The 27,758-nt window shown below is 38.9% G+C and overlaps 1 protein-coding gene across 1 annotated transcript in view; it reads left to right on the forward strand.

Annotated features, from left to right (window-relative positions):
- The window catches only part of LRPAP1 (LDL receptor related protein associated protein 1), a 112,970-nt gene that overhangs the window by 73,424 nt on the left and 11,788 nt on the right, over nt 1-27,758 (forward strand). The window contains exons 4-6 of the mRNA XM_053704181.1: nt 12,088-12,208; nt 23,339-23,494; nt 23,670-23,752. Coding sequence (XP_053560156.1) covers nt 12,088-12,208; nt 23,339-23,494; nt 23,670-23,752 — 360 coding nt within the window. The remainder of the gene's footprint in view (nt 1-12,087; nt 12,209-23,338; nt 23,495-23,669; nt 23,753-27,758) is intronic.

Here is a 27,758-nt window from a genome sequence, read left to right on the forward strand (position 1 = left end):
CTTTTGCAGACTGTCAGTTTCAGTTTGGGAAGCATGTTTATCAAGTTATTTGTCTTACCTGGGGGTATAGTCCTTTTTTTTTTTAAATTGCCTGTTTTTTCTTTAAATTTCATGGGCAAAATTAGGCTCCGCGAGGGCGCAAAATACGGTTATTTATTGCGTCATTCTTGGCGCAATAATTTTTTTGGCGTGAAGGTACGTCTTTGATGACGCAAGTTCATCATTTCCGGCGTCTTAGTTGACGCCAGGGTTCCTTGCACGAGGTTGCGCCTGTGATGACGCAAGTTGCGTCATTTCCGGATGATGTTGGCGCCAAAAAAGTCACTTCCTTTTTCGTTGTGTGTCATACTTGGCGCCAAAAAATTGTTGATTTTTTCACCCCACTTCCTATATGCCTCTTGCCTTCCATATGCTCAGAGGGCTATGCTGTTTGCATTTTTTCCATTCCTGAAACTGCCATATAAGGAAATTGTAAATTTTGCTTTAATATTTTTTCTTTTACATTTTGCAAGATGCCTCAATCTGATCCTGTCTCAGAAGCAACTGTTGGAACCCTGCTGCCTGATCACAGTTCTACCAAAGCTAAGTGTACCTGTTGTAAATTAGCTGAGATTATATCTCCAGCTGTAGTATGTAACAGTTGTCATGATAAGCTTTTGCACGCAGAAAACGTTTCCATCAGTACTAGTACAGTTTCTGTTGTTCCTTCAACATCTAATGTACATGATATCCCTTTTGATATGAAAAATTTGTATTGCTGATGGGATACAGAAGGCTTTGTCTGCTATTCCGCCTTCTAATAAACGTAAAAGGTCTTTTAAAACTTCTCATAAAATTGATGAAATTTCTAATGACAGACAACATACTGAAATATCCTCCTCTGATGAGGATTTTTCTGATTCAGAAGATCCTACCTCAGACATTGACACTGACAAATCTACTTATCTTTTCAAGATTGAGTATATTTGTTCCTTGTTAAAAGAAGTGTTGGTTACTTTGGATATTGAGGAGTCTAGTCCTCTTGATATCAAAACTAGTAAATGTTTAAATTCTGTTTATAAACCTCTTGTGGTTACTCCTGAGGTTTTTCCAGTTCCTGATGCTATTTCTGATGTGATTGCTATGGAATGGGTTAAGCCTGGTACTTCTTTCATTCCTTCTTCTAGGTTTAAAAGGTTGTACCATTTGCCAGCGGCTAGATTAGAGTTTTGGGAAATAATCCCCAAAGTTGATGGGGCTATTTCTACTCTTACCAAATGTACTACTATTCTTATGGAAGACAGTACTTATTTTAAAGATCCTTTAGATAGGAAACTTGAATCTTATCTAAGGTAAGCTTATTTATATTATGGATATCTTCTCAGGCCTGCCATTGCTATGGCTGATGTTGCGGCTGCATCAACCTTTTGGTTGGATAGCTTAGCGCAACAGGAGACAGATCCTGATTTCTCTAGCATTGTTCGTTTGCTTCAACATGCTAATCATTTTATCTGTGATGCTATTTTTGATATCGTCAAAATTGATGTTAAATCTGTTTCTTTAGCTATTTTAGCTAGAAGAGCTTTATGGCTCAAATCTTTGAATGCTGACATGGTAAATCTAAAGCTTCTAATCGTTTTCGTTCTTTTCGACAGAACAAGGAACAGAAAACCAATCCTTCCCCTGAAGACTTCCCTCCAATTGGAAACCTTCTTCAAGTTGGAATAAATCCAAGCCTTTTAAGAAACCAAAGCCAGCCCCCAAGTCTGCATGAAGGTGCGGCCCTCAATCCATTTCAGCTGGTGGGGGGCAGATTGAAATTATTCCAAGACATTTGGGCAGATTCTGTTCAAAATCAGTGGATTCAGAGTATTGTCTCTCAAGGGTATCGAATAGGATTCAGAGTAAGACCTCCTGTGAGAAGATTCTCTTTCACGTTCCAGCAAATCCGGTGAAGGCTCAGGCATTTCTGAAGTGTGTTTCAGATCTAGAGCTTTCTGAGGGTAATCATACCAGTTTCGTTTCAGAAACCGGGTCTGGGGTTTTATTCAAATCTATGCATTGTCCCAAAGAAAGAAAATTCATTCAGGCAGTTATGGATCTGAAGTTTTTGAATCGTTTTGTAAGAGTCCCAACTTTCAAGATGGTGACTATGAGGACTATTTTGCCTTTTGTTCAGCAAGGTCATTATATGTCAACAATAGACTTACAGGATGCATATCTTCACATTCTGATTCATCCAGACCATTATCGGTTTCTGAGATTTTCTTTTCTAGACAAGCATTACCAATTTGTCGCTCTTCCATTTGGCCTAGCAACAGCTCCAAGGATCTTTTCGAAGGTTCTCGGTGCCCTTCTATCTGTAATCCGAGAACAGGGTATTGAGGTATTCCCTTATTTTGGTGATATCTTGGTACTAGCTCTGTTTTTACATTTAGCCGAATCTCACACAAATCAACTAGTGTTGTTTCTTCAAAGACATGGTTGGAGGATCAATTTACCAAAGAGTTTCTTGATTCCTCAGACAAGGGTCACCTTTTTAGGTTTCCAGATAGATTCAGTGTCCATGACTCTGTCCTTAACAGACGAGTCAAATGAAATTGGTTTCAGCCTGTCGAAACCTTCAGTCTCAATCATTCCCTTCAGTGGCTATGTGCAGGGATGTTTTAGGTCTCATGACTGCAGCATCGGATGCAAACCCCTTTGCTCATTTTCACATGAGACCTCTACAGCTTTGTATGCTGAATCAATGGTGCAGGGATTATACTCTATCACAATTGATATACTTAAATCCCAACATTCAACTCTCTCTGACTTGGTGGTTAGACCATCATCCTTTAATTCAGGGGCCTCTTTTGTTCGTCCTACCTGGACTGTGATCACAACAGATGCAAGTCTTTCAGATTGGGGAGCTGTCTGGGGATCTCTGACAGCACAAGGCCGGACAGATAGCTCATTGTGCTAATGCACTTTTACAGAGATCTCTGGCAAGCCAAGGGTTGCAGGTTCGATCCCGGGAAGGTCCACTCAGCCTTTCATCCTTCTGAGGTTGATAAAATCATTACCATTAAGTTAAGTAATAATAATAATACCTGTTATCAGTGCTGCAAGTCGATTAAGTTCGAAGTTGTGCGCTATACAAGTATCTAATTATAAGGGGTTTGGAAACCTCAAGAGGCGAGGCTACCAATCAATATTTTAGAACTCCGTGCTATTTTCAAGGCTCTTCAGGTTTGGCCTTTATTAAAGAGAGAACCATTCATTTGTTTTCAGACAGACAATATCACAACTGTGGCATATGTCGATCATCAGGGTGGGACTCGCAGTCCCCTAGCTATGAAAGGAGTATCTTGGATACTTTCTTGGGCAGAATCCAGCTCTTGTCTAATTTCTGCAGTGCATATCCCAGGTGTAGACAATTGGGAAGCGGATTATCTCAGCCGTCAGATCTTACATCCGGGGAAGTGGTCTCTCCATCCAGATGTATTTTGTCAGATTGTACAGATGTGAGGTCTTCCAGAAAAAGATCTGATGGCTTCTCATCTAAGCAAAAAACTTCCCAGGTACCTGTCCAGGTCCAGGGATCCTCAGACGGAGATGGTGGATGCTTTAGCAGTTCCTTTTACCAACCTGCTTGTATCTTTCCGCCTCTAGTTCTTCTTCCAAGAGTGATCACCAAGATCATTATGGAACCATCGTATGTGTTTCTGATAGCACCAGCGTGGCCTCACAGGTTTTGGTATGTGGATCTTGTTCGGATGTCCAGTTGCCAGCCTTGGCCACTTCCTCTAAGACTAGACCTTCTGTCTCAAGGGCCGTTTTTCCATCAGGATCTCAAATCGTTAAATTTGAAGGTAAGTCTGTTTCAAGGAAGATTTATTATCAAGTTTGGAAGACCTATATTTCATGGTGTTCTCATAAATTCTCCTGGCATTCTTTTAGCATTCCTAGAATTTTACAGTTTCTTCAGGAGGGTTTGGATAAAAGTTTGTCTGCAAGTACTTTGAAGGGACAAATCTCTGCTCTTTCTGTTTTATTTCATAGAAAGATTGCTAAGCTTCCTGAAATTCACTGTTTTGTTCAAGCTTTGGTTCGTATCAATCCTGTTATTAAATCAATCTCTCCTCCTTGGAGTCTTAATTGGGTTTTGAAGACTTTGCAGGCTTCTCCTTTTGAGCCTATGCATTCTTTGGATATGAAACTACTTTCTTGGAAAGTGTTGTTTCTTTTGGCTATCTCTTCAGCTAGAAGAGTTTCCGAATTGTCTGCTCTCTCTTGTGAGTCTCCTTTTCTGATTTTCCATCAGGATAAGGCTGTTTTGCGGACTTCGTTTAAATTTCTTCTAAAGGTTGTGAATTCTAACAACATTAGTAGGGAAATTGTTGTTCCTGCCTTGTGTCCTAATCCCAAGAATGCTCTTTAAAGATCTTTGCATTTTTTGGATGTTGTAAGAGCTTTGAAATATTATGTTGAAGCTACTAAAGATTTCAGGAAGACTTCTAGTCTATTTGTTGTCTTCTCTGGTTCTAGGAAAGGTCAGAAAGCTTCTGCCATTTCTTTGGCATCTTGGTTGAAGCTTTTGATTCATAAAGCTTATTTGGAGGAGGGACAGTCCCCACCTCAGAGGATCACAGCTCATTCTACTAGATCAGTCTCCACTTCTTGGGCTTTTAAGAATGAAAATTCAGTTGATCAGATTTGCAGAGCAGCAACTTGGTCTTCTTTGCTTACATTTACAAAATTTTACAATTTTGATGTATTTGCTTCTTCTGAAGCAGTCTTTGGCAGCTGTTTCAGTTTGATTCTTCTGCTAATGTTTTAAATCTTTTTTCTTTCAATTTATGAGAAACTTTTTTTGTGGATTAATTTTTTTCAGCGGAAAATGGCTGTTTTTTTTGTATCCCTCCCTTTCTAGTGACTCTTCTGTGGACTTCCACATCTTGGGTATTTCTATCCCATATGTCACTAGCTCATGGACTCTTTCCAATTACATGAAAGAAAACATATGGACTCTTGCCAATTACATGAAAGAAAACATAATTTATGTAAGAACTTACCTGATATATTCATTTCTTTCATATTGGCAAGAGTCCACGAGACCCACCCTTTTTCTGGTGGTTTATGATTTTTTGTATAAAAGCACAATTATATTTCCAGTTCCTCTTTTTTGTATGCTTTTTCTATCACCCCACTATTTGGCTATTCGTTAAACTGAATTGTGGGTGTGGTGAGGAGTGTATTTATAGGCATTTTGAGGTTTGGGAAACTTTGCCCCTCCTGGTAGGATTATATATCCCATACGTCACTAGCTCATGGACTCTTGCCAATATGAAAGAAATTAATTTATCAGGAAAGTTCTTACATAAATTATGTTTTTTCAGACCGTTTTTTGTTGTGTAAACCTCAGGCACCTCTGCCCCTTGTGTTGCTTCCTTTCTCTCCTTTTCCTTCGGTCGAATGACTGGGGTTTGTGGGAAGGGGAGTGATACTTAACAGCTTTGCTGTGGTGCTCTTTGCCTCCTCCTGCTGGCAGGAGTGATATTCCCAACAGTAATTGATGATGATCCGTGGACTCACCGTTTCAAGAAATAAATTTATCAGGTAAGCATAAATTTCGTTTTTCTTTATGTGGTAAACAAACACAACTATTCTCCCTGGGGTTGTCAGACCATACCCTGCACTGCAGCACTTTTGGGGGAATATAGACACCTTCCAATACTATGCCTTGGGTTCTGTTACAAAATATATATATATATATATATATATATATATATATATACTGTATGTGTATATATATATGTGTATGTGTATATATATATATATATATATATATATATATATATATATATATATATATATATATATATATGTGTGTGTGTATTATATATATATATATATATATATATATATATTAAAAGACAGTCACTTACCTCACCAAAGCCCATCTGGTTAATCTTGAAATGACCAGATATTGCATATATATTTTTAATTGCTGCTTTTATGATGTGTGCAATATGTCTCATATCTGGTAATGGTGTCTGTAATTCGTAATTCATTCTCTAGTATACATACTGGTCATTGCAGAACCTTCTTACCCCATATATAATATCATACTTATATATTTGTACATTATACAGTATTGATTATGACATGATCACAATTTATGTACTACCATATTAAACTATACATTTCAAACCAGTCTATGCAATTTCACAAAATTGCTAATACTCTTATTTTAAGTTGTATTGTTATGCCTTTTGTGTCATTCCTACCCAGACAGGGTTGTGTATTAAAGAATAGACAGAATCAGATAGCCTCCTCCTTGTTTATATTACACTAGTGTGTGTTAGCTTATTCCTGTCATCAGTTTTTACTGCATTTAATTGGTGGACTCACTTTCTCCCTCACCATAGGGGTTTTCTGGGATATGTCCCTGTTTTATTGATCTGTAATTAGGTGTCCAGTTTTGTTAAATTGCACTGTGACAATCTTTTGGTGTATGGAAGTAAATAGATATCCATCTTCACCGCCTACATGTTGTAGTTCTACGTAAAGGGACACTATACACAAATTTAACTGCATGTAATAGACACTACTGTAAAGAATAATATGCACAGATACTGATATAAAAATCCAGTATTAAACCGTTAAAAAACAGAAGACAGAGGGGCGCTTCATGTGTACATCAGTATATCCACAAATGAGCATACAGGTATTCAATGATGCCTGATGAAACAGCCGGTTTGTGGCTGAGAAACGCGTTGCATTGATAGGGGGCACCACAGATTTGCCTTCTATATCCACTGCTTGTTTGTTTTTATATATTTGTAATAAATCTACTATTATTATAACAAGCTGAGTGGTAGCACCTGTTTACTATTGGGCGTCACTGGATTGCACCTGAATACCCGGAGTAATCTACTTCTGTAGTGGGTTGGATTGCACGGATTCTCCAAGTTACCAGCCTTCTCCTACCAGTACATAAGTGTACTAATATCAAATGTGAGTATCCATTTGGCTTGAATACCTGTATGTTCATTTGTGGATATACTGATGTACACATAATTCGCCCCTCTGTCTTCTGTTTTTTGTCGTTGCATCCAAACATATCTGTGAGGAGGAGAGCAGCTGTGGTCGTTTACTATTTGATATGAACATTGCACAATATTGGACTCTTCATTAAGACTCAGTATTTATTTACCATCTTTCAATCACATATGCATTCTGTGTACATACTATTTCACAGGGTTCATAGTATATTGTGTTATAGTGTACGCCCCCTCTTATTGTAGTTATTAAACCGTTTAAAAACTTACTTAGCTCCAAGTTAAGCTCTGTTCAGAAGGTTCACTGTAAAACCCACTAAAAGTGGGTGTATAGAAAAAAACAGACACTCCCCCTTCCTCTGCATATGAAAGACTCTTTGCACAAACAGGAGCACGCTGGTGTAGATATACATCAGTATACTTTAAAACTTTGGGACTTGGTTAGGAGTGTGAAAATCAGGGCAATGTTATTTAAAAATAAGCAAAACAATATATTTAAAAAAAAAAAAATCATCTACAAAACATTTATGCAAAGAAAAATCTAGTGTATAATGTCCATTTAAACAAAGTTCAAAGTGATCCTTTTGATTTTTACAATTTGAGCAAATTAAATTCCCTTTTGTTGTCTTAGGCTTCCAGGCCTATGTGTGTGGATTTGTGACCTTACATTAGTAAATGTTATATCCAGAGGTAAATTCTCTTGTAAATAAGTTATTTCATATACAGGCAGTCCCCGGGTTACAGACATCCGACTTAAGTACAACTCATACTTATATACAGAGAAAATAGAGCTTTATTGCCAATCCTTCTTTACAGGATAAACCAAAATACTCAAAATCCAATTGTCACAAGGACAGAAAGTGATGTGAAATTTTCTGAACAGTGGCACAGATAGCAAAACAAACTTTTCCCTATGCGATCCAAAACTAAAAAAATGTTTGGCTAGAGTTTCACCTAAATAAAGTGCCTGTTCCAACTTGCATACACATTCAACTTAAGAACAAACCTACAGAACCTATCTTGTTCGTAACCTGGGGACTACCTGTATAGATAAGTATAGTTTTCCCCAGAAATATATTTAACAATCAAAATGTCTTTTTTTCCAGTTGAAGAGTTATAGTCTGCGGTGTAGGACATTTGCTTAATTTTCTTTTCATTTGTCCACCTCCTGCTTTCTCTATGAGGCCAAATTATCTAAGGTCTGAATGCGGAGAGCGATACGCTCTCCATATTCAGCGTTGCACCAGCAGCTCACGGGAGCTGCTGGTGCAACGCCGCCCCCTGCAGACTCGGCCAGCAGGGGGGTGTCAATCAAACCGATCGTACTCGATCGGGCTGAATTGTGGCGATTCCTGTCCGCCTGCTCTCTGAAGACTCGCCAGAAACACGGGCCCACAAGCTCCATACGGAGCTTGATAAATGGGCCTCTGTGTTTTTTTCAAAATGCTGAGATCCTTTAAAATGGATATGTGTGATGGTGTAATAGTCTGATAAGGTCACATGATTATGTTGATTAGGAAAGCGGTTTAGTGAAACCAGATTGCTTTACCAAATAAAGTCGGATAGCTACTAGATTTGCAATACTGGATATAAATTACTTTACCAGAGATTAATCATACTTGTTGTATTTGCTTTAGTCTGCAGGTAAGTGCAGTTGTGGTGCGTGGGTATCAATAAAGTACCTTATGTCATTTGTGTAGTCTCACTGATGTAGTTAGGATGTATCCAGCTGCGGTGCATTGTGGCATGATGTATCCAGTTATAGTCTCTCCAATATAGAAAGGATGTGTTCAGTAGATCCTCTGTGTATGCCAGCTGTGCTTGTGAGGCTAAATCTATTGTGACAAGGTAATAAAGTGTGTGTGTGTGTGTGTGTATAGGAATGCAATGTGTTTACTTTGGATTTGTGGCACACAGTGGAAAAAAAATAAATTAAAGGGACAGTTAGTCAAAAATAAACTTTCATGATTCAGATAGGCCATGTAATTTCTCCAACATTGGTGTGTCCGGTCCACGGCGTCATCCATTACTTGTGGGAAATATTCTCCCCCACAGGGAAAGGCAAGGAGAGCACACAGCAAGAGCTGTCCATATAGCTCCCCCTCTGGCTCCGCCCCCCAGTCATTCTCCTTGCCGCTCTGAACAAGATACAGACTTGTCTCCCCAAATTCAAGTAGACCAGGTAACCAGGGATTCACTTCTCTGGTGGTTGACCCAGGATCACCTGTCTCAGGGAATGAGTTTCCGCAGACCGGAGTGGGTCATCGTCACAACCGACGCCAGCCTCTTGGGGTGGGGCGCGGTCTGGGACTCCCTGAAAGCTCAGGGCCTATGGTCTCGGGAAGAGTCGCTTCTCCCGATAAACATTTTGGAACTAAGAGCAATATTCAATGTGCTCCTGGCTTGGCCTCAGCTAGCGTAAGCCGGGTTCATAAGATTTCAGTCGGACAACATAACGACTGTTGCGTACATCAATCATCAGGGGGGAACAAAGAGTTCCCTAGCGATGAAGGAAGTAACCAAGATCATCCAATGGGCAGAGAATCACTCCTGCCATCTATCTGCTATTCACATCCCAGGAGTAGACAACTGGGAGGCGGACTATTTGAGTCGTCAGACTTTCCATCCGGGGGAGTGGGAACTCCACCCGGAGGTCTTTGCTCAGTAAACCCAATTATGGGGCATTCCAGACATGGATCTAATGGCATCCCGTCAGAACTTCAAGATTCCTTGCTACGGGTCCAGATCCAGGGATCCCAAGGCGACTCTAGTGGATGCATTAGTGGTGCCTTGGTTGTTCAACCTAGCGTATGTGTTTCCACCGTTTCCTCTCCTTCCCAGGCTCATAGCCAGGATCAAACAGGAGAAGGCCTCGGTGATTCTGATAGCTCCTGCGTGGCCACGCAGGACTTGGTATGCAGACCTGGTGAATATGTCATCGGCTCCACCATGGAAGCTACCTTTGAGACAGGATCTTCTAGTACAAGGTCCATTCGAACATCCAAATCTAGTTTCTCTGCAGCTGACTGCTTGGAAATTGAACGCTTGATCTTATCCAAGCGTGGGTTTTCAAATTCCGTGATAGATACTCTGGTCCAAGCCAGAAAACCTGTGACTAGAAAGATTTACCATAAAATATGGAAAAAATATATCTGCTGGTTTGAATCCAAGGGATTCTCCTGGAGTAAGATTAAAATTCCAAAGATTCTCTCCTTTCTCCAAGAAGGTTTGGATAAAGGGTTGTCAGCTAGTTCTCTAAAAGGACAGATCTCTGCTTTATCTGTCTTGTTACACAAACGACTGGCAGCTGTGCCAGATGTACAAGCTTTTGTTCAGGCTTTGGTTAGAATCAAGCCTGTTTACAGACCCATGACTCCTCCTTGGAGTCTAAATTTAGTTCTTTCAGTTCTTCAAGGGGTTCCGTTTGAACCTTTACATTCCATAGATATTAAGTTACTATCTTGGAAAGTTCTGTTTTTGGTTGCTATTTCTTCTGCTAGAAGAGTTTCTGAATTATCTGCTTTGCAGTGTGATCCTCCCTATCTGGTTTTCCATTCAGATAAGGTTGTTTTGCGTACTAAGCCTGGTTTTCTTCCAAAAGTTGTTTCCAACAAGAATATTAACCAGGAAATAGTTGTTCCTTCTCTGTGTCCGAATCCAGTTTCAAAGAAGGAACGTTTATTACACAATTTAGATGTTGTTCGTGCTTTAAAGTTCTATTTAGAAGCAACAAAAGATTTTAGACAAACCTCATCTTTGTTTGTCGTTTACTCTGGTAAGAGGAGAGGTCAAAAGGCTACTGCTACCTCTCTCTCTTTCTGGCTGAAAAGCATTATCCGATTGACTTATGAGACTGCCGGACGGCAGCCTTCTGACCGAATCACAGCTCACTCTACTAGGGCTGTGGCTTCCACATGGGTCTACAAGAACGAGGCTTCTGTTGATCAGATATGTAAGGCAGCGACTTGGTCTTCTCTGCACACTTTTGCCAAATTCTACAAATTTGATACTTATGCTTCTTCGGAGGCTATTTTTGGAGAAAGGTTTTGCAAGCCGTGGTGCCTTCCATTTAGGTAACCTGATTTGCTCCCTCCCCTCATCCGTGTCCTAAAGCTTTGGTATTGGTATTGGATGACGCCGTGGACCGGACACACCAATGTTGGAAAAAACAGAATTTATGCTTACTTGATAAATTACTTTCTCCAACGGTGTGTCCGGTCCACGGCCCGCCCTGGTTTCCTAATCAGGTTGAAAAATTGTTTCTTTATACACTACAGTCACCACGGCACCCTATAGTTTCTCCTTTTTCTCCTAACCGTCGGTCGAATGACTGGGGGGCGGAGCCAGAGGGGGAGCTATATGGACAGCTCTTGCTGTGTGCTCTCCTTGCCTTTCCCTGTGGGGGAGAATATTTCCCACAAGTAATGGATGACGCCGTGGACCGGACACACCGTTGGAGAAAGTAATTTATCAGGTAAGCATAAATTCTGTTTTTAAACAACTTTCCAATTTACTTTTATCTATTTTGCTTTGTACTTTTGGTATTCTTAGTTGAAAGCTAAACCTATGTAGGCTCATAGGCTAATTTCTTAGCCCTTGAATGTCACCTCTTATCTGAATGCATTTTGACATTTTTTCCAAACTAGAGGGCGTTAGTTCAAGTGTGCAAAATATTAAACTGTGCTCACACCCGTGGAGTTACTCAGGAGTCAGCACAAATTGGCTAAAATGCAAGGCTGTCAAAAGAACTGAGATAAGGGGGCAGTCTATAGAGACTTAGCTACAAGGTAATCACAGAGGTAAAAAGTGTATTAATATAACTGTGTTGGTTATGCAAAATTGGGGAATAGGTAAAAAAGGATTATCTATCTTTTTAAATAATAAAAATTCTGGTCTACACTGTCCCCTTTAAGTGTTATTTTGGTTTGTGTGTGTTTATGTTGAAATATATTATATTTAAAGGTTGTTTCTTTTTAAAACCCTTGCTGATTACATGAATACATGTACATGTTTTCTAAATCCTTTGATTAAATGTGTTTGGCATTTTGTTGACTTTCTACAGGCAAAAAGCTCTGGGAAATTTTCAGAGGAAGAACTAGAAAAATTATGGCGAGAGTTCATACACCATAAGGAGAAAACGCACGAATACAATATACTTTTAGACACGTTGAGCAGAACAGAAGGTATTTATATATCAATATTCTTATTCTTACTGTGAATGTACTGTGATTATTGCTTATAAGACTTCCATTTTCAAATGTGTCTTTAAATTTGACTTTTTGCTCTATTCTAATGCAGCTGTAGGACAGCAAAGCCTTTGGGGAATAAGAGGTGCCCAACAAGATGTGAAATTGCTATAGAAAATGAGGTGGTTTTTGTACTGCAGTTTTGGAGAATGTAAACCTCTATTTAAAAGATAATTCCTGGGAGGGGGAATATTATGCTGGCATGACAAATACCGTGTTTCCCCGAAAATAAGACAGTGTCTTATATTAATTTTTGCTCCCAAAGATGCGCTAGGTCTTATTTTCAGGGGATGTCTTATTTTTCCATGAAGAAGAATACGGTACACAATTATTGTTGAACAAAAAAAAAGGAAATTTATTGCCTGTATACGGTATGGTATGGTAGGAAATGTAGTCCTCCTGTGTCATTTTAAGTGATCCCCCTTCCCCCACCCCTTTATCAGACATTTCCCCCCTACCTCTGTCACCCCTGTGTGTCCACACAATGTGCCCGACTCCTGCCCCGCGTGACTCACTGTCTAATTGTGAGTCAGTCAGACTCCGTCAGGGCAGAGCGAGCAGCAGACGGCAGCTTGTCCTGGTGGCGGCGCAGGCTCTCTGATTAAAAGAGACCTCGCACTTCCTGTCTGCTCCGGCTGGGCCTTATGTTCGGGGGAGGTCTTATTTTCGGGGAGGTCTTATTTTCGGGGGGATGCCTTATATTTCATCGAGAGGCAAAACTGTAAGTAGGTCTTATTTTTGGGGATGTCTTTCGGGGAAACACGGTAGCTACTCTCCCTCCAGGTAGTAACCTATCCTATTATTTTCAACACACACACACGGGGAGAATATTTCTGAGACACTAATTTAACAAAATATACAGACCACCATTTGCCTCATTGACTGCTCCGACTCCACATTTTCCCAACACTCCTTTAGTGCATCCTAATGCACTGTTTTACAGTGTGTTTTTGCCATTTTCCTTTTCTAATGTTACCAAAGATCTTTGATGAGGTTATAATGTGGTGATTTTGGAGAGTAGGCCATGTATACTAACACTTCTTGTTCTTCCTTAAACTTTTTACAAATGCCGGGCATAGCTTTGATGTATGTTTAGGATCATTGTCCTGCTGAAAAATAAATCCAATTCCACACGTCTTTAAGCCAGATGGGATGGCATGCCTCTGTTGAATAGCATGCTGCTTCTCTTTTGTTGAAGTGTGGTTGATAATTTTGGAGGTCAACAACTCTAGATAGGAAAAGCATTCCTACACCTGAATATTTCCTGCACCATATTTAAAACAGGTTTTTCATGAACCGTTTTTCCAGTCTTCCACTGTAAAAATTCTGTATAGTTTGGCCAATGCTAAATGTTTAGACTTTTTTTTAAAACAAAGCACTTGTATAGATACCACTATTCTCCCATGCAAACCACAGTTTGCTATTCATCTTTTAACTGGGCCTTTGCTTACTGTGGTATGATGTTCCTCGTTCAGCTTGGCTTTAATTGTGAATGCTGTTCTATTCTGCGATTATAATGATAGTGTGGTCACTTTAGGTCTGCCTGGTCTTGCTTTGCATGAAAAATATTTTGTTTAAAAAAAAAAAAATCTCTGTGTGTTGTACTTCCTCATTAAAAATATTTAACTTATCTTTCACACTGGAAAGTTTTCAGCATGCAAGACAACTTGTCCTCGAGTTTCTTCACTAAGCTCCTTTGATATAACTACAAAAGGTATTTCAACTAACGTTCTTCAAAGACCCTTACAGGAACATTAGAAGAACCAATATCAGGACCATACTGATATAATTAAAATCAGGTCTTAACAGCTCTATTAAATTTAAATATATATTTAGATGATATCAGATCCTCCTTGGTGAAGGGGTATGCAGAGAACCTAGTAAAGTCAAAAACACTGCACTCTCAGGATTTTCACAAGCAAGTGAGAAAATGTTTTGATAAGGCAGTATTCTTCAGAATGAACAAAACACAGCACAGATTTCTACAATATTATGTTTGTGTTTTTTTTTTTTTTTGGGGGGGGGGGGTTTGGTCTGGCAATGAAACCATTATTACAGTCTTTATATAATTTTATATATATATATATATATATATATATATATTTAATATACATCTACTACTGTATAGCTTGAAATTCATACATATTATTTTAACGCTTCCTTGTATATTTGCTTAACACAGCACTAAAAACAACTTCACTGCGCTGCTTGATATTTGATGTTTTATAAGTAATATTATAGTATAAATGTAAGCCGCAGAGTACTTGTATCGCTTTCAGCCTCATTAGTTATACATTAATGGAATCGTACAGTCTTTGTGCAAGAAAAGACATGGAAAGAGATTTGAAATACCTTCTGGCCTATTTCAGCAAAACTTTTGATTTAATACTGCTTAATTGTAGCTGAAAATGCCATGGAGACTTTAATCTGTTGATTCATTAATGTCACCATGTTTATTAATGGGTTCTGTTTATATGATTTTTATTGTGTGGCAGTGATTTGTATTATTTGCTATGGGTATAATAAATCCACAACTGGAAGCTGTATCTAGCCCTTCTGCCTGGAGTTTGTATGTTAACTATTTTTTTCTTTTGATATATTATGAAGAGTAGATACATGGGCAACAATTCATTATACTGCTTATTATCCATTGAGATTTTTTTTTATTTTCATGTCACAAACCTGAGACTTGGTAAAAACAAATGTGTGCTGCTGTACTATAATGTCCACACACACATGGATCTATTTACTAGATTATTAAAATTACATTTTACAAAGCAAAATAAAAGATGCTAACCCAATTTTCTCTAAACTTACGCTTTGAAATAGTGTCAGGAGTTAGTAAAACTTCGCTCCAGCCTCAACATATTTCCACCTAGGCGTGCGCTACTTTCTGGATCTAAAGAGGACATATCTAATTTCATGAACTCCCACCTATATAAGGGAGTTTCTTTATAAACTTGCTTAGCCCATCAGTCTGAGCTGAATCATTGCAGTGATAACTGTCTTATTGCCTAGTATACTGCAGTATTCAGTATCCTCCCTCGCATCCTGTCTAGGAAACAGATATCCTGATTTATATCCTGCTGGGTATTCTGTCTGGGAACCTGCCAGGTATCCTTACTAGTGACCAGCTGTATCCTGCAAGATTTCCTACCCTGCATCTTGCTGGTTTGCCTGCCTTATATCAGCATATTTCCTAGTATCCTGCCATATCTACAGTATCTGTCTTGTATCCACTTGTGCCAGTTTTTAACGTTTAGTTCCTTGCCACTAAGCTCTACAACTCTACTTTTGTCCTGTTCACTTATTGGTGGTTTGACTCTTCATTTTATTTTTATTCTTATCTCTCTGGTGTAAGTGCCACTCAACAAACCCTATCCCTTACAAATAGTCAGAAACTGTTTGTCAGGAAACCTTCTTACTTCTCACTTCCTTTTAAATTTCTGTTTGGAGAAGGCTACTTTCCTTAGAGATTTGCTCCTTTTCATTTTCACGTACTACTTGATTCCTATGAGCCCATCTAGATTTCTGACACCTCTGTGTTCCATCCATGTGAACCGCAAGGGTCTTCTAATGCCTCCTGCTGACATTAAACACACTTTGTAAACTACATGCTTATGAGCCTTCATATCTGAGAAGAATTTTGCAATGAAAACTGAAGCTGTATTGTTTTATGTTTTTTCATTTTTTACTGATTTCCCTGTCCCCTAGAACAAAAGAACCATTTTTAACCAATCACAAACTAATATTCATATATAGCATGAGCTCTGTTTGCACGTGTGCAGTTAATGAAAGATGTGGGAGTAGCAGGCAAATAGGCAGCAGGATGCAAGCTTGATTTTTAAATGCACATACGTTATTTGTAAAAGGATTTCTGAAGAGACAAGTTTTTTTTTTTTATATATAAGGTGATCTGAGTAAACAAGTCACAGGTGATGAGGATAACAGAGGTCTTGAACAAATTCCGTGCTTCTGCTCTTACCATTGAAAAGCCCCTGGCAAATGTATCTTAGAAAATAAATCCCCAAACTAAAATGACCTTTGTTCAATAAACGAAGAAAAGTGATAGCAGCATGAAGGAATCAAACCAAGCAAATCATGTCTGCACTCACGTAAACACTTCTTACAGTGTAAGGCCATGTGCAAACAGACTATATTTGAACATACTTTTACTTCCTTTATAAAGTGGTCCTTTGATTGAAAAATACCTAATCGTCTGGAAAACCAAAAGCATTATCACACTTTAGCAATTTACACACAGGTGGCATTCTTTGTTTTGATTAAAGGGATATGAAAGCCAAGACATTTTTTTATTTTGAGATTCAGAATAAATAAAAAAAATTCAGTTTACTTCTAATATGAAATTTGTTTAATTCCAATGGTATTTTTTGTTAGAGACACCTAGGTAGGTGTCCGGATCACTACATGGCAGGAAATGGTGTTGTCATCTAGTGCTCTTGCAAAACTGCTGCCAGATAGTGCTCAAGACATGCACGCTCCTGAGCTTACACCCCATAAATTAGAATGTTGATTAAAATTGCATGCTCTATCATGAAAGAAGATGTGGGGTTTCATGTCCCTTTAAAGGCCAGTGAATATTCTCAGCATCTCTCACAGGATCTTACCAATATAAGCCTACCGAGCCCCATGGTCACCTCTTTGTAAAGAATCAGCAGATATTACCTTTTTAAATGCAACAAAACCATATATAAAACAATCCAAAGTCCAGCACCCTTAAATGCTCAATGCACGCTGCAGGGTTCCTGCAAACCCCAAAATAGATACAAACAGAGAATGCAGCAGCATAGGTATTTTACCAATTTTATTTTGGCACAAACAAAGTCCACAACGTTTCGGGTGTTACCCCTTAATCATGTGAATCTTAATCACATGATTAAGGGGTAACACCCGAAACGTTGTGGACTTTGTCTGTGCCAAAATAAAATTGGTAAAATACCTATGCTGCTGCATTCTCTGTTTGTAACAAAACCATATATAGCCAGATATGCAACTTAAAAGCTGTAACTGATCAACATATGATACTCGTATGCTAAAAGGTTTTTTAGCCATGTGCACTGCATTTGCATATCCATTTCAGTACTTTTTTTTTGTAAAAGCACAGAAAAAAAATCATACGGTATCTTATCAGCAGAGAATGTACTGTAAAAATGACTAGCTTGCTGAAATACCTAGCTGTGTCTAAAAGGCACAATATAAAATGCAAAAAAAAGTGTTTTTTTGTAGCGTTTATGTTAACATCTCCATGAGACTCATGTCCTAAATATTTCACACATATACATTGCGGTTAAACCTTGATCATCTGTTCCTCTTCCCAAAGTGACCAATATTTAAAATTTATAAAAATATGCTACAATATTTTTTTTCATAAGATGGTGATAGTCCACATCACATGTAGGATTACACTTCATTACAGAGCTTGAATCCCTCCCACTTTCCTATTATCCCTGAGTCAAATCTTTGCCTCCAAGATGGAGTGAGGTAAAATCAAAATTGCTGATCTAAACATTGTTGAGAGTAGTTCTAACTAATCTGAGACCCATTGCCTACAAACAGGGCAGAGAGTTAGACAGTAGTTTTCAGCCAGGCAGTGAAACCTATTTTCCCAGTGTGGAAATTTCACAGGCCTCTCAAGTAAAATGCAGATGTATCTACCAGTCTTTTTCTACAGTGTGTTGCTCCTTGTGTGATCCACAGCTTCCCCAGGTGAAATGCGTATTTATCTGCCCATCCCCTGGGTTGTAGATGCTGTTCCTTGTGAGATCCTTCGCACTGCTCTTTCATTGCTTTGGGTGGGCCCCACTAGAAGCAGTCCTATGTAGCTGAGATAAGCATAGTAGATAAAGGTCTGACAGGTAAGTGCTATGCACCTTCATAGCCCACCAGCTATTGGCATGAGCACGTACACACAATTTACATAGCCTGGGGACATATACACAAATACCACACAACTTCTATAACAGTTTTAGGCACTTTGGGCACTTTTAAAAAGAAAAAAGTACATAAAATGGTTTACTGTCACTTTTATATTTACTGATTTAAATGTCACTGCTCTGCACTGTGGTAGCCATCTTCACAGGCAGGGAAGGAGCTCTCAGGGGAAAAGGTCAGTTAAACACCCAGGCTTAACATTGCTTGTGTAATTTAATTATTTTTAACCACTTATTTGGCTTGGCTTGTCATGATACACTCATGAGGAGTAGTTAATACCTGGAATAGCTACCTAGCAGAGGTGGTATGGTGTCATCATTGCCAGGGTTAATATGAAATGTTCTTTCTGTTTGTAACATCTGTGTTTGTTAAAGAATGCATTGCATAACATTCCTTAGCACCTTAAGTTACAGTACTCCATTACTATAACACCTACTGGGATATCTGTTGTACATTGTGCCAATACTATATTTATCTAATCTATCTGGAATTAACTGTTTGAGTGCTTTTATACGGTTTCGGTGCTCCTATCTGTCTTAGATATTTAGCATCTTAATGTTTTCTCTATAAATACTTATGAAACAAATTGGTGCCGCTCAGGTCTCTGGACAATATGCTGACCCCAAGGAAGGGTGATCCACTGATACTGTAACCCCTTAACAGCTATGTTTACTAAGGAAGGAAGTTCTGGTGTCCCCCTGCTCAGCTGTATACCTCGAGTTGAATCTGTCTAATACTAGACAAGGTATAGCATCCCTGCCTTTAAATTAGTGTTCAGGTGTCTACAGCTTACTAAGGCTATACCCAGGGGGTTTTCTAGGCAACTTCCCCCAATTTTGAAGAATATATTCCCTCTGCATTACATTTTTTCCTCTGACAGATTTTCAGAAACTCAGGACTCTGAAGCAGTAGCTGAATATGAGTCCTTTAATTTTAGAATAGTGAGTGTCCATACCCTTTTAGGGGAAGTTTTGGTTGTCTTAGATGTAGATGATACTGTCACTACTAATAAGCAAACGCTCAAAAGAATCGATTAGTTATTCAAACCAGCTCCCAAACTGCCATCTGCCTTACCATTTTCTGACTGAAATCATAACTAAGGAATGGAATAAATCAGGTATTGCTTTTATAACGTCCACCTAATTTAAAAATATGTTCCCTGTTACCTCTACAAACTTGAAAGTATGGGATACCATTCCTAAAAGCTTTGCTGTATCTGTTCTAGCTAAACAAGCATTATGGCACAAGTCTTGGTCTGCTGATATGGTCTCTAAGAACAGGCTGCTATTTCTCCCTTTACAGGGAAAGATTTTGTTTGGACCAGGCCTGGATGCAATTTTTGCTACAATTACTGGACCTTCCTCAACATAAAAAATTCTAAAAGCATAATTGGGTCTGTAGGACATTTTGCTGCTTTCGACAAGCTAAGATTCATAAGACCCCCTTCTATACTACCCAGAAAGCAGTCTCCCCTAAAGCCTCTTTGAAACCTCAAAGTTAGCATGAAGGTGCGGCCGCTATTCCAGAGCAAGCTTTGGTAGGGGACAGAATTAATCTTTTTTTCAAGAGGCTATGGAAAGGTCAGTTGAGGACACTCGGTGTGGGAAATCCTATCTCAGGGGTACGAAATAGGCTTTAGATTAATGCCTCTTTAAGGAAAATTCCTACTGTCGTCACTGATTTCCTCAAGATCCTTTGAAGGCTACAGCCTTTCTGGATTGTATTAAAGGGACTGTACACTGTGTGCAGAATTATTAGGCAAATGAGTATTTTGACCACATCATCCTCTTTATGCATGTTGTCTTACTCCAAGCTGTATAGGCTCGAAAGCCTACTACCAATTAAGCATATTAGGTGATGTGCATCTCTGTAATGAGAAGGGGTGTGGTCTAATGACATCAACACCCTATATCAGGTGTGCATAATTATTAGGCAACTTCCTTTCCTTTGGCAAAATGGGTCAAAAGAAGGACTTGACAGGCTCAGAAAAGTCAAAAATAGTGAGATATCTTGCAGAGGGATGCAGCACTCTTAAAATTGCAAAGCTTCTGAAGCGTGATCATCGAACAATCAAGCGTTTCATTCAAAATAGTCAACAGGGTCGCAAGAAGCATGTGGAAAAACCAAGGCGCAAAATAACTGCCCATGAACTGAGAAAAGTCAAGCGTGCAGCTGCCAAGATGCCACTTGCCACCAGTTAGGCTATATTTCAGAGCTGCAACATCACTGGAGTGCCCAAAAGCACAAGGTGTGCAATACTCAGAGACATGGCCAAGGTAAGAAAGGCTGAAAGACGACCACAACTGAACAAGACACACAAGCTGAAACGTCAAGACTGGGCCAAGAAATATCTCAAGACTGATTTTTCTAAGGTTTTATGGACTGATGAAATGAGAGTGAGTCTTGATGGGCCAGATGGATGGGCCGTGGCTGGATTGGTAAAGGGCAGAGAGCTCCAGCCGACTCAGACGCCAGCAAGGTTGAGGTGGAGTACTGGTTTGGGCTGGTATCATCAAAGATGAGCTTGTGGGGCCTTTTCGGGTTGAGGATGGAGTCAAGCTCAACTCCCAGTCCTACTGCCAGTTTCTGGAAGACACCTTCTTCAAGCAGTGGTACAGGAAGAAGTCTGCATCCTTCAAGAAAACATGATTTTCATGCAGGACAATGCTCCATCACATGCGTCCAAGTACTCCACAGCGTGGCTGGCAATAAAGGGTATAAAAGAAGAAAATCTAATGACATGGCCTCCTTGTTCACCTGATCTGAATCCCATTGAGAACCTGTGGTCCATCATCAAATGTGAGATTTACAAGGAGGGAAAACAGTACACCTCTCTGAACAGTGTCTGGGAGGCTGTGGTTGCTGCTGCACGCAATGTTGATGGTGAACAGATCAAAACACTGACAGAATCCATGGATGGCAGGCTTTTGAGTGTCCTTGCAAAGAAAGGTGGCTATATTGGTCACTGATTTGTTTTTGTTTTGTTTTTGAATGTCAGAAATGTATATTTGTGAACGTTGAGATGTTATATTGGTTTCACTGGTAAAAATAAATAATTGAAATGGGTATATATTTGTTTTTTGTTAAGTTGCCTAATAATTATGCACAGTAATAGTCACCTGCACACACAGATATCCCCCTAAAATAGCTATAACTAAAAACAAACTAAAAACTACTTCCAAAACTATTCAGCTTTGATATTAATGAGTTTTTTTGGGTTCATTGAGAACATGGTTGTTGTTCAATAATAAAATTAATCCTCAAAAATACAACGAGGATTAATTTTATTATTGAACAACCATGTTCTCAATGAACCCAAAAAACTCATTAATATCAAAGCTGAATAGTTTTGGAAGTAGTTTTTAGTTTGTTTTTAGTTATAGCTATTTTAGGGGGATATCTGTGTGTGCAGGTGACTATTACTGTGCATAATTAATAGGCAACTTAACAAAAAACAAATATATACCCATTTCAATTATTTATTTTTACCAGTGAAACCAATATAACATCTCAACATTCACAAATATACATTTCTGACATTCAAAAACAAAACAAAAACAAATCCGTGACCAATATAGCCACCTTTCTTTGCAAGGACACTCAAAAGCCTGCCATCCATGGATTCTGTCAGTGTTTTGATCTGTTCACCATCAACATTGCGTGCAGCAGCAACCACAGCCTCCCAGACACTGTTCAGAGAGGTGTACTGTTTTCCCTCCTTGTAAATCTCACATTTGATGATGGACCACAGGTTCTCAATGGGGTTCAGATCAGGTGAAAAAGGAGGCCATGTCATTAGATTTTCTTCTTTTATACCCTTTCTTGCCAGCCACGCTGTGGAGTACTTGGACGCATGTGATGGAGCATTGTCCTGCATGAAAATCATGTTTTTCTTGAAGGATGCAGACTTCTTCCTGTACCACTGCTTGAAGAAGGTGTCTTCCAGAAACTGGCAGTAGGACTGGGAGTTGAGCTTGACTCCATCCTCAACCCAAAAAGGCCCCACAAGCTCATCTTTGATGATACCAGCCCAAACCAGTACTCCACCTCCACCTTGCTGGCGTCTGAGTCGGACTGGAGCTCTCTGCCCTTTACCAATCCAGCCACGGGCCCATCCATCTGGCCCATCAAGACTCACTCTCATTTCATCAGTCCATAAAACCTTAGAAAAATCAGTCTTGAGATATTTCTTGGCCCAGTCTTGACGTTTCAGCTTGTGTGTCTTGTTCAGTGGTGGTCGTCTTTCAGCCTTTCTTACCTTGGCCATGTCTCTGAGTATTGCACACCTTGTGCTTTTGGGGCACTCCAGTAATGTTGCAGCTCTGAAATATGGCCAAACTGGTGGCAAGTGGCATCTTGGCAGCTGCACGCTTGACTTTTCTCAGTTCATGGGCAGTTATTTTGCGCCTTGGTTTTTCCACACGCTTCTTGCGACCCTGTTGACTATTTTGAATGCAACGCTTGATTGTTCGATGATCACGCTTCAGAAGCTTTGCAATTTTAAGAGTGCTGCATCCCTCTGCAAGATATCTCACTATTTTTGACTTTTCTGAGCCTGTCAAGTCCTTCTTTTGACCCATTTTGCCAAAGGAAAGGAAGTTGCCTAATAATTATGCACACCTGATATAGGCTGTTGATGTCATTAGACCACACCCCTTCTCATTACAGAGATGCACATCACCTAATATGCTTAATTGGTAGTAGGCTTTCGAGCCTATACAGCTTGGAGTAAGACAACATGCATAAAGAGGATGATGTGGTCAAAATACTCATTTGCCTAATAATTCTGCACTCCCTGTACACCAATAGGCACTTCTATAAAAAAGAATACTAATCTAAAAATCCAGTATAAAACCTTACTTAGAAGCTCCCAGTTTAGCTCTGTTAATGAGGTTAGGTTGAGACGCCCACTGTAAGGAGCTGAGAAAGCAGAGCAGACTCTTCCCCCTCTCCTGCATATGAAAAGAACCATAACACAAACAGGAGCATGGGTCTACATCTGATACTTTTCTCCGGTGAAACATGTTAAGTGCCAGGAAATGCCGTAATTAGAAGCATTGATGACGTGCTGTACATACTGTAATGCTATATACTTGTTTGCTATTTATCTTGCAGAAATCCATAAAAATGTTATTAGTCCAGATGAAGAGGAGGTTAAACCGGAATTTTTGCATGACAAACACTCGGATCTCAAAGATAAGCTCAGGAGTATCAATCATGGATTTGAACGACTGCGTAAAGTCAGTCATGAAGGTTATGACAGTGAAAGAGGTAGGTCTATTTGAAGTTTTAAATCATTTTGTAAAATAAATAAATAAAATGATGTAACTGTTGTGTAACAGCCAGTATTATACACAGAATATAATTTTTTAACTAATATGACTCACATCTATGTTATCTGAGTGTTGTTATTCTGTTTTTCTTGGTCAATTAAATCTTATTTCAGACTTTAATGAACCCAGAGTGAACGACTTGTGGGACATGGCAAAGAAAGCTAACTTTTCTGATAATGAACTGGACTCATTTAAGGTAATGACACCTCAAGTGGTCTCATGGGGATAAACAGTTGCCTTTCTTCTATACTTTCTAATATGCCCTTTCTCTGCTGCAAACACACTAATCCTCTTTCTAGTGTATGAAAGTTTTATTTTCTTATGCATCAATATTTTAACCTACAAAGCTTCTTTGAAAACCTACCATATCAGACACTGACAGAGGGATTACCAGACCAATGTCATAAATACTCAATCAAATGGATATAATAGTAAAAAATAAACTTTTTATTGAGAAAGCATTTAAATGTTTTTTTCTGATGATGTTCATTTAAAAATAACACTATTTTTGTCTAGAAAAATTATCCATAGTAACAGATACCAAGAGAAATGCAAACATTTAAAGCGTCAAGATGTCAGCTTGTTTTCTCATTATTTTAAAAATATTGCATGTTAGTTTATACCAGTTTTGAGTTTTTTCTTTACACAAACTTAAGGGCCCTGGGAGGAAGAGGCCTTGACTTGGTCCTGGACTTAGCAACATATGACCAAATGCTATAACTAACTCTTCCATTTTGCCTTTAATCTAGATGTGTGCTTGCAAGAGACATACTTTTTATGTGTTACATGTGTATAGATAGAGATATATACGCACGTAGACAAAGATAGAAAAGATGTATGGATATAGAGTTACATAGATAGATAGATACTGATGGATTGAATTTGCTCCCTAACTTCCCAAAGCACTTTGTACTGGGCAAACGGTTGCTCATAGTGATCACCTGCATCTTTGGGAAACAAATGACCACTCATTTCAAAGAGGACCTTCTCTGTTGAGTTGACTACTTAGAATACATTGGCAATATGCATATTCGCTTATTTAAAGGGCCATGAAACACAAAATAGTTCTTTTATGATTTAGATAAACATACAATGTTAGGCAACTTTCAAATTTACTTCTATTATCTAATTAGCCTCACTTTTTTGGTATCCTTTGTTGACTCAGGAGCTGGTTGCTAGCTGCTGATTGGTGGCTGCACATAAATGCCTGTTGTCATTGGCTTATTATTTTGTTCAGCTAGCTTGCCAATAGTGCATTGCCGCTCCTTCAATTAAGGATACATAGAGAATTAAGCAAAATAATAGAAGTAAATTGAAAAGTTACTATGCTCTATCTAAATCCTGAATGAAAAATGTTGGGTTTCAAAAAATAAATAAATTATGAAGCATGGATATATTGAATACCTGTGTTTGAAATAAGTTTCAGATCAACAGTAAAAATGTTATTCTTTTAAGCGCATGCACTCTTAAGGTCTCCATGCTTCTTTTTCACTATACTTGATTAAAGGGATATGAAACTCAAAAAAATTCTTTCATGATTCAGATAGTTATTTAAAAATTAAACAACAAGAGCGAGAGAACATAGAAGTTAATAATCACTTGCCTTGCTGCATGGATGCATGGTTCCTTCTTCGCCGTTATACAAAATTGTTTGTATTATGACAGCGCAATCCTTCCCTGGGATTATTGGCGTTCACCTTCAATTATTTTGAGATCTGACTCTTCTTTGCAGCAAGTTCAGAATAAAAGGACCGACACTAGTGCAACACCATCACACAGCTGTTACAGCTCTTTGTTGTCATTTTCACTGCTCTTGATGAAGGGCGGATTAATGCTCTGAAGCCGGTTGAGGTATTTTTTTATCTGTATGAGCTTTTAACTTTGTTTTTTTAGTGAAGCTGGAATTTTTGTGTTCTGGTGTTTCCTGAATAAAACAATTTGTCTTCACATACCCTCTGTGAGTATTTTCCATTTAGTGCATATATTTGTCTGATGGTTTTTGCACAATTGTCATTCCTTCTGAGGTTGCTGCAAAGAAGAGTTGGATCTCAAGATAATTGAAGGCTGAGATGCTAAAAATCACAGGGAATAATTGTGCCGCCATACTACAAAGAATAATTTAGATAGAGCATTCGATTTTAAACATCTATCTAATTTACTTCTATTATTAATTTGTCTTTGTTCTCTTTGTATCTTTCTTTCCAGTTGCATGGACAGTCCACAAATTCATCCATTACTGTTGGGAATTCAACACCTGGCCACCACGAGAAGGCAAAGACACCCCAGCCAAAGCTATAAGTATCCCTCCCACTTCTTCCCCTACTCCCCCAATCATTATTTGCCTCTGTAACTAGGAAGATTGGCGAAGATAGTGCTCTGAAGAAAATTGGATTTAAGTCCTTTAATGGGTTGTTTCCCTTTAAGATAGGACTGAGGTTAATGCTGTGTCCATGTAAACCTCTTAGTAAGAGTATTGGTAGCTGTTAGCTGCTGGATATCGCAGGGAACTTCTCTGTCCTCCTTCCAGCAATTTGTGCTAACACTCCTACCTGGCAACCAGTGTTGGCTTACGCTGCTTTCCTTTCTACCTCAGGTCCCTGTCAGACCTGGAGTGCTGTGTCTGCTCCACCGCAGTGGCTCTGTAAGGGAAGTCCTTTATTTTATTCCTTTCCCTCTGGATCATATCTACAGGGATAAGAGGACTCAAGAGTTTCCAGTTGGCACTTACTTGTTCTGATGGAGATTCTGGATATTGTATGTTATGTCCTTTATGCGAAATATCAGTGATGGGGCAGCATGGAGTTTTATAGTGAGAACTTTACTCCATGGTAGGATCTTCTACACAAGGTCTATCCGGTGTTTTTATACTTGTACTGGACCAAACTGCAGTGTCTATGGGGTTAATTATGGTTCCTTGGAGGGTCCTTATTATTCTATGTGTTGTTTTATTAAAATATATCACTAATAGGGGATTATCACTTCTGCTCTAAAGGGCCTAACATAACGCCCCATGACTATCAGCATTGCGGCATGCCACGTGACATGGGCATATTCTGCTTCTTGATATTGTCAGATAGTGATCAGCAGCTTTTTCTGGAAGCTGCATGCAGCGCTCTACATAGGCCGTTTACGGGGTCTGTAATATATGTAATAGCGATAGAGGTACAGGATGGAGCAGGATCCCTTGGTCGCCTTGCGCCTTAAACCGTCTTGCGGTGATAAGGTTAATCCCTTTCCCGCCGAGATTGATAGCGCCCTTAACCTTTCATTTATTTAATTTTTTAGGGATACAGAATCTCCGCTTGCAGTAGAGGAAATGGGTGTATAACAGCGCCCTCCTACCAAATAGTGCTGAGATAATAATCCTTAAAGGGACACTGAACCTAAAAAAAATATTTCATGATTCAGAAAGAGCAGCATGACATTTTAAGCAACTTTCTAATTTACTTCTATTATCAAAATTTCTTTGTTCTCTTGCTATCTTTATTTTAAAAGCAGGAATGTAAATCTTAGCAGCCAGCCCATTTTAGGTTCAGCACCATGGATAGTGCTTGCTTATTGGAGGCTTACATTTACCCACCAATAAGCAAGCATAACCCAGGTTCTCAACCAAAAATGGTCCGGCTCCTATGCATCACATTCCTGCTTTTTAAATAAAGATAGCAAGAGAACGAAGAAAAATTGATAATAGGAGTAAATTAGAAAGTTGCTTAAAATTGCATGCTGTATCTGAATCGTGAAAGAAAAAATTTGGGTTTAGTGTCCCTTTAAGGGGTAATGCTTTGTAAATTATTAAGACAAACTTGTGCCTAAACTGTCACCTTTTCTTAAAACTGGTATGTCTGGCTCATCAATATATTTGGATGGAGACTGAATCTCTTTCTTCATTTAGTAGGGTCTCTATGTTAGTGTTGGTTATACTATATGGCCACTTTTCTCCTACCACGTGGGCTGTTTGTCTAATATTTGTTTCTAAAGTCTCATATGGGGTCTGAGTTTTATTTCAGGAGATTTAGTTCTGTCAGCCACAATTTCTTTTACCCTTTTGAAGTTCCCTATTTATTTTCACTTACATAGGGCATATATAGATTTCCCTGGGGTTTTCCTTATTTCCTTATCTTATGTAGAAATTAGTTTTATTTAAGCTCCCTGGGAGTTTTGTACTTCTTATTCACTGAAGAAGTTACCAGGGGAGTCATTAT

The sequence above is a fragment of the Bombina bombina genome, chromosome 2 (assembly GCF_027579735.1).
Source record: "Bombina bombina isolate aBomBom1 chromosome 2, aBomBom1.pri, whole genome shotgun sequence".
Taxonomy (NCBI): domain Eukaryota; kingdom Metazoa; phylum Chordata; class Amphibia; order Anura; family Bombinatoridae; genus Bombina; species Bombina bombina.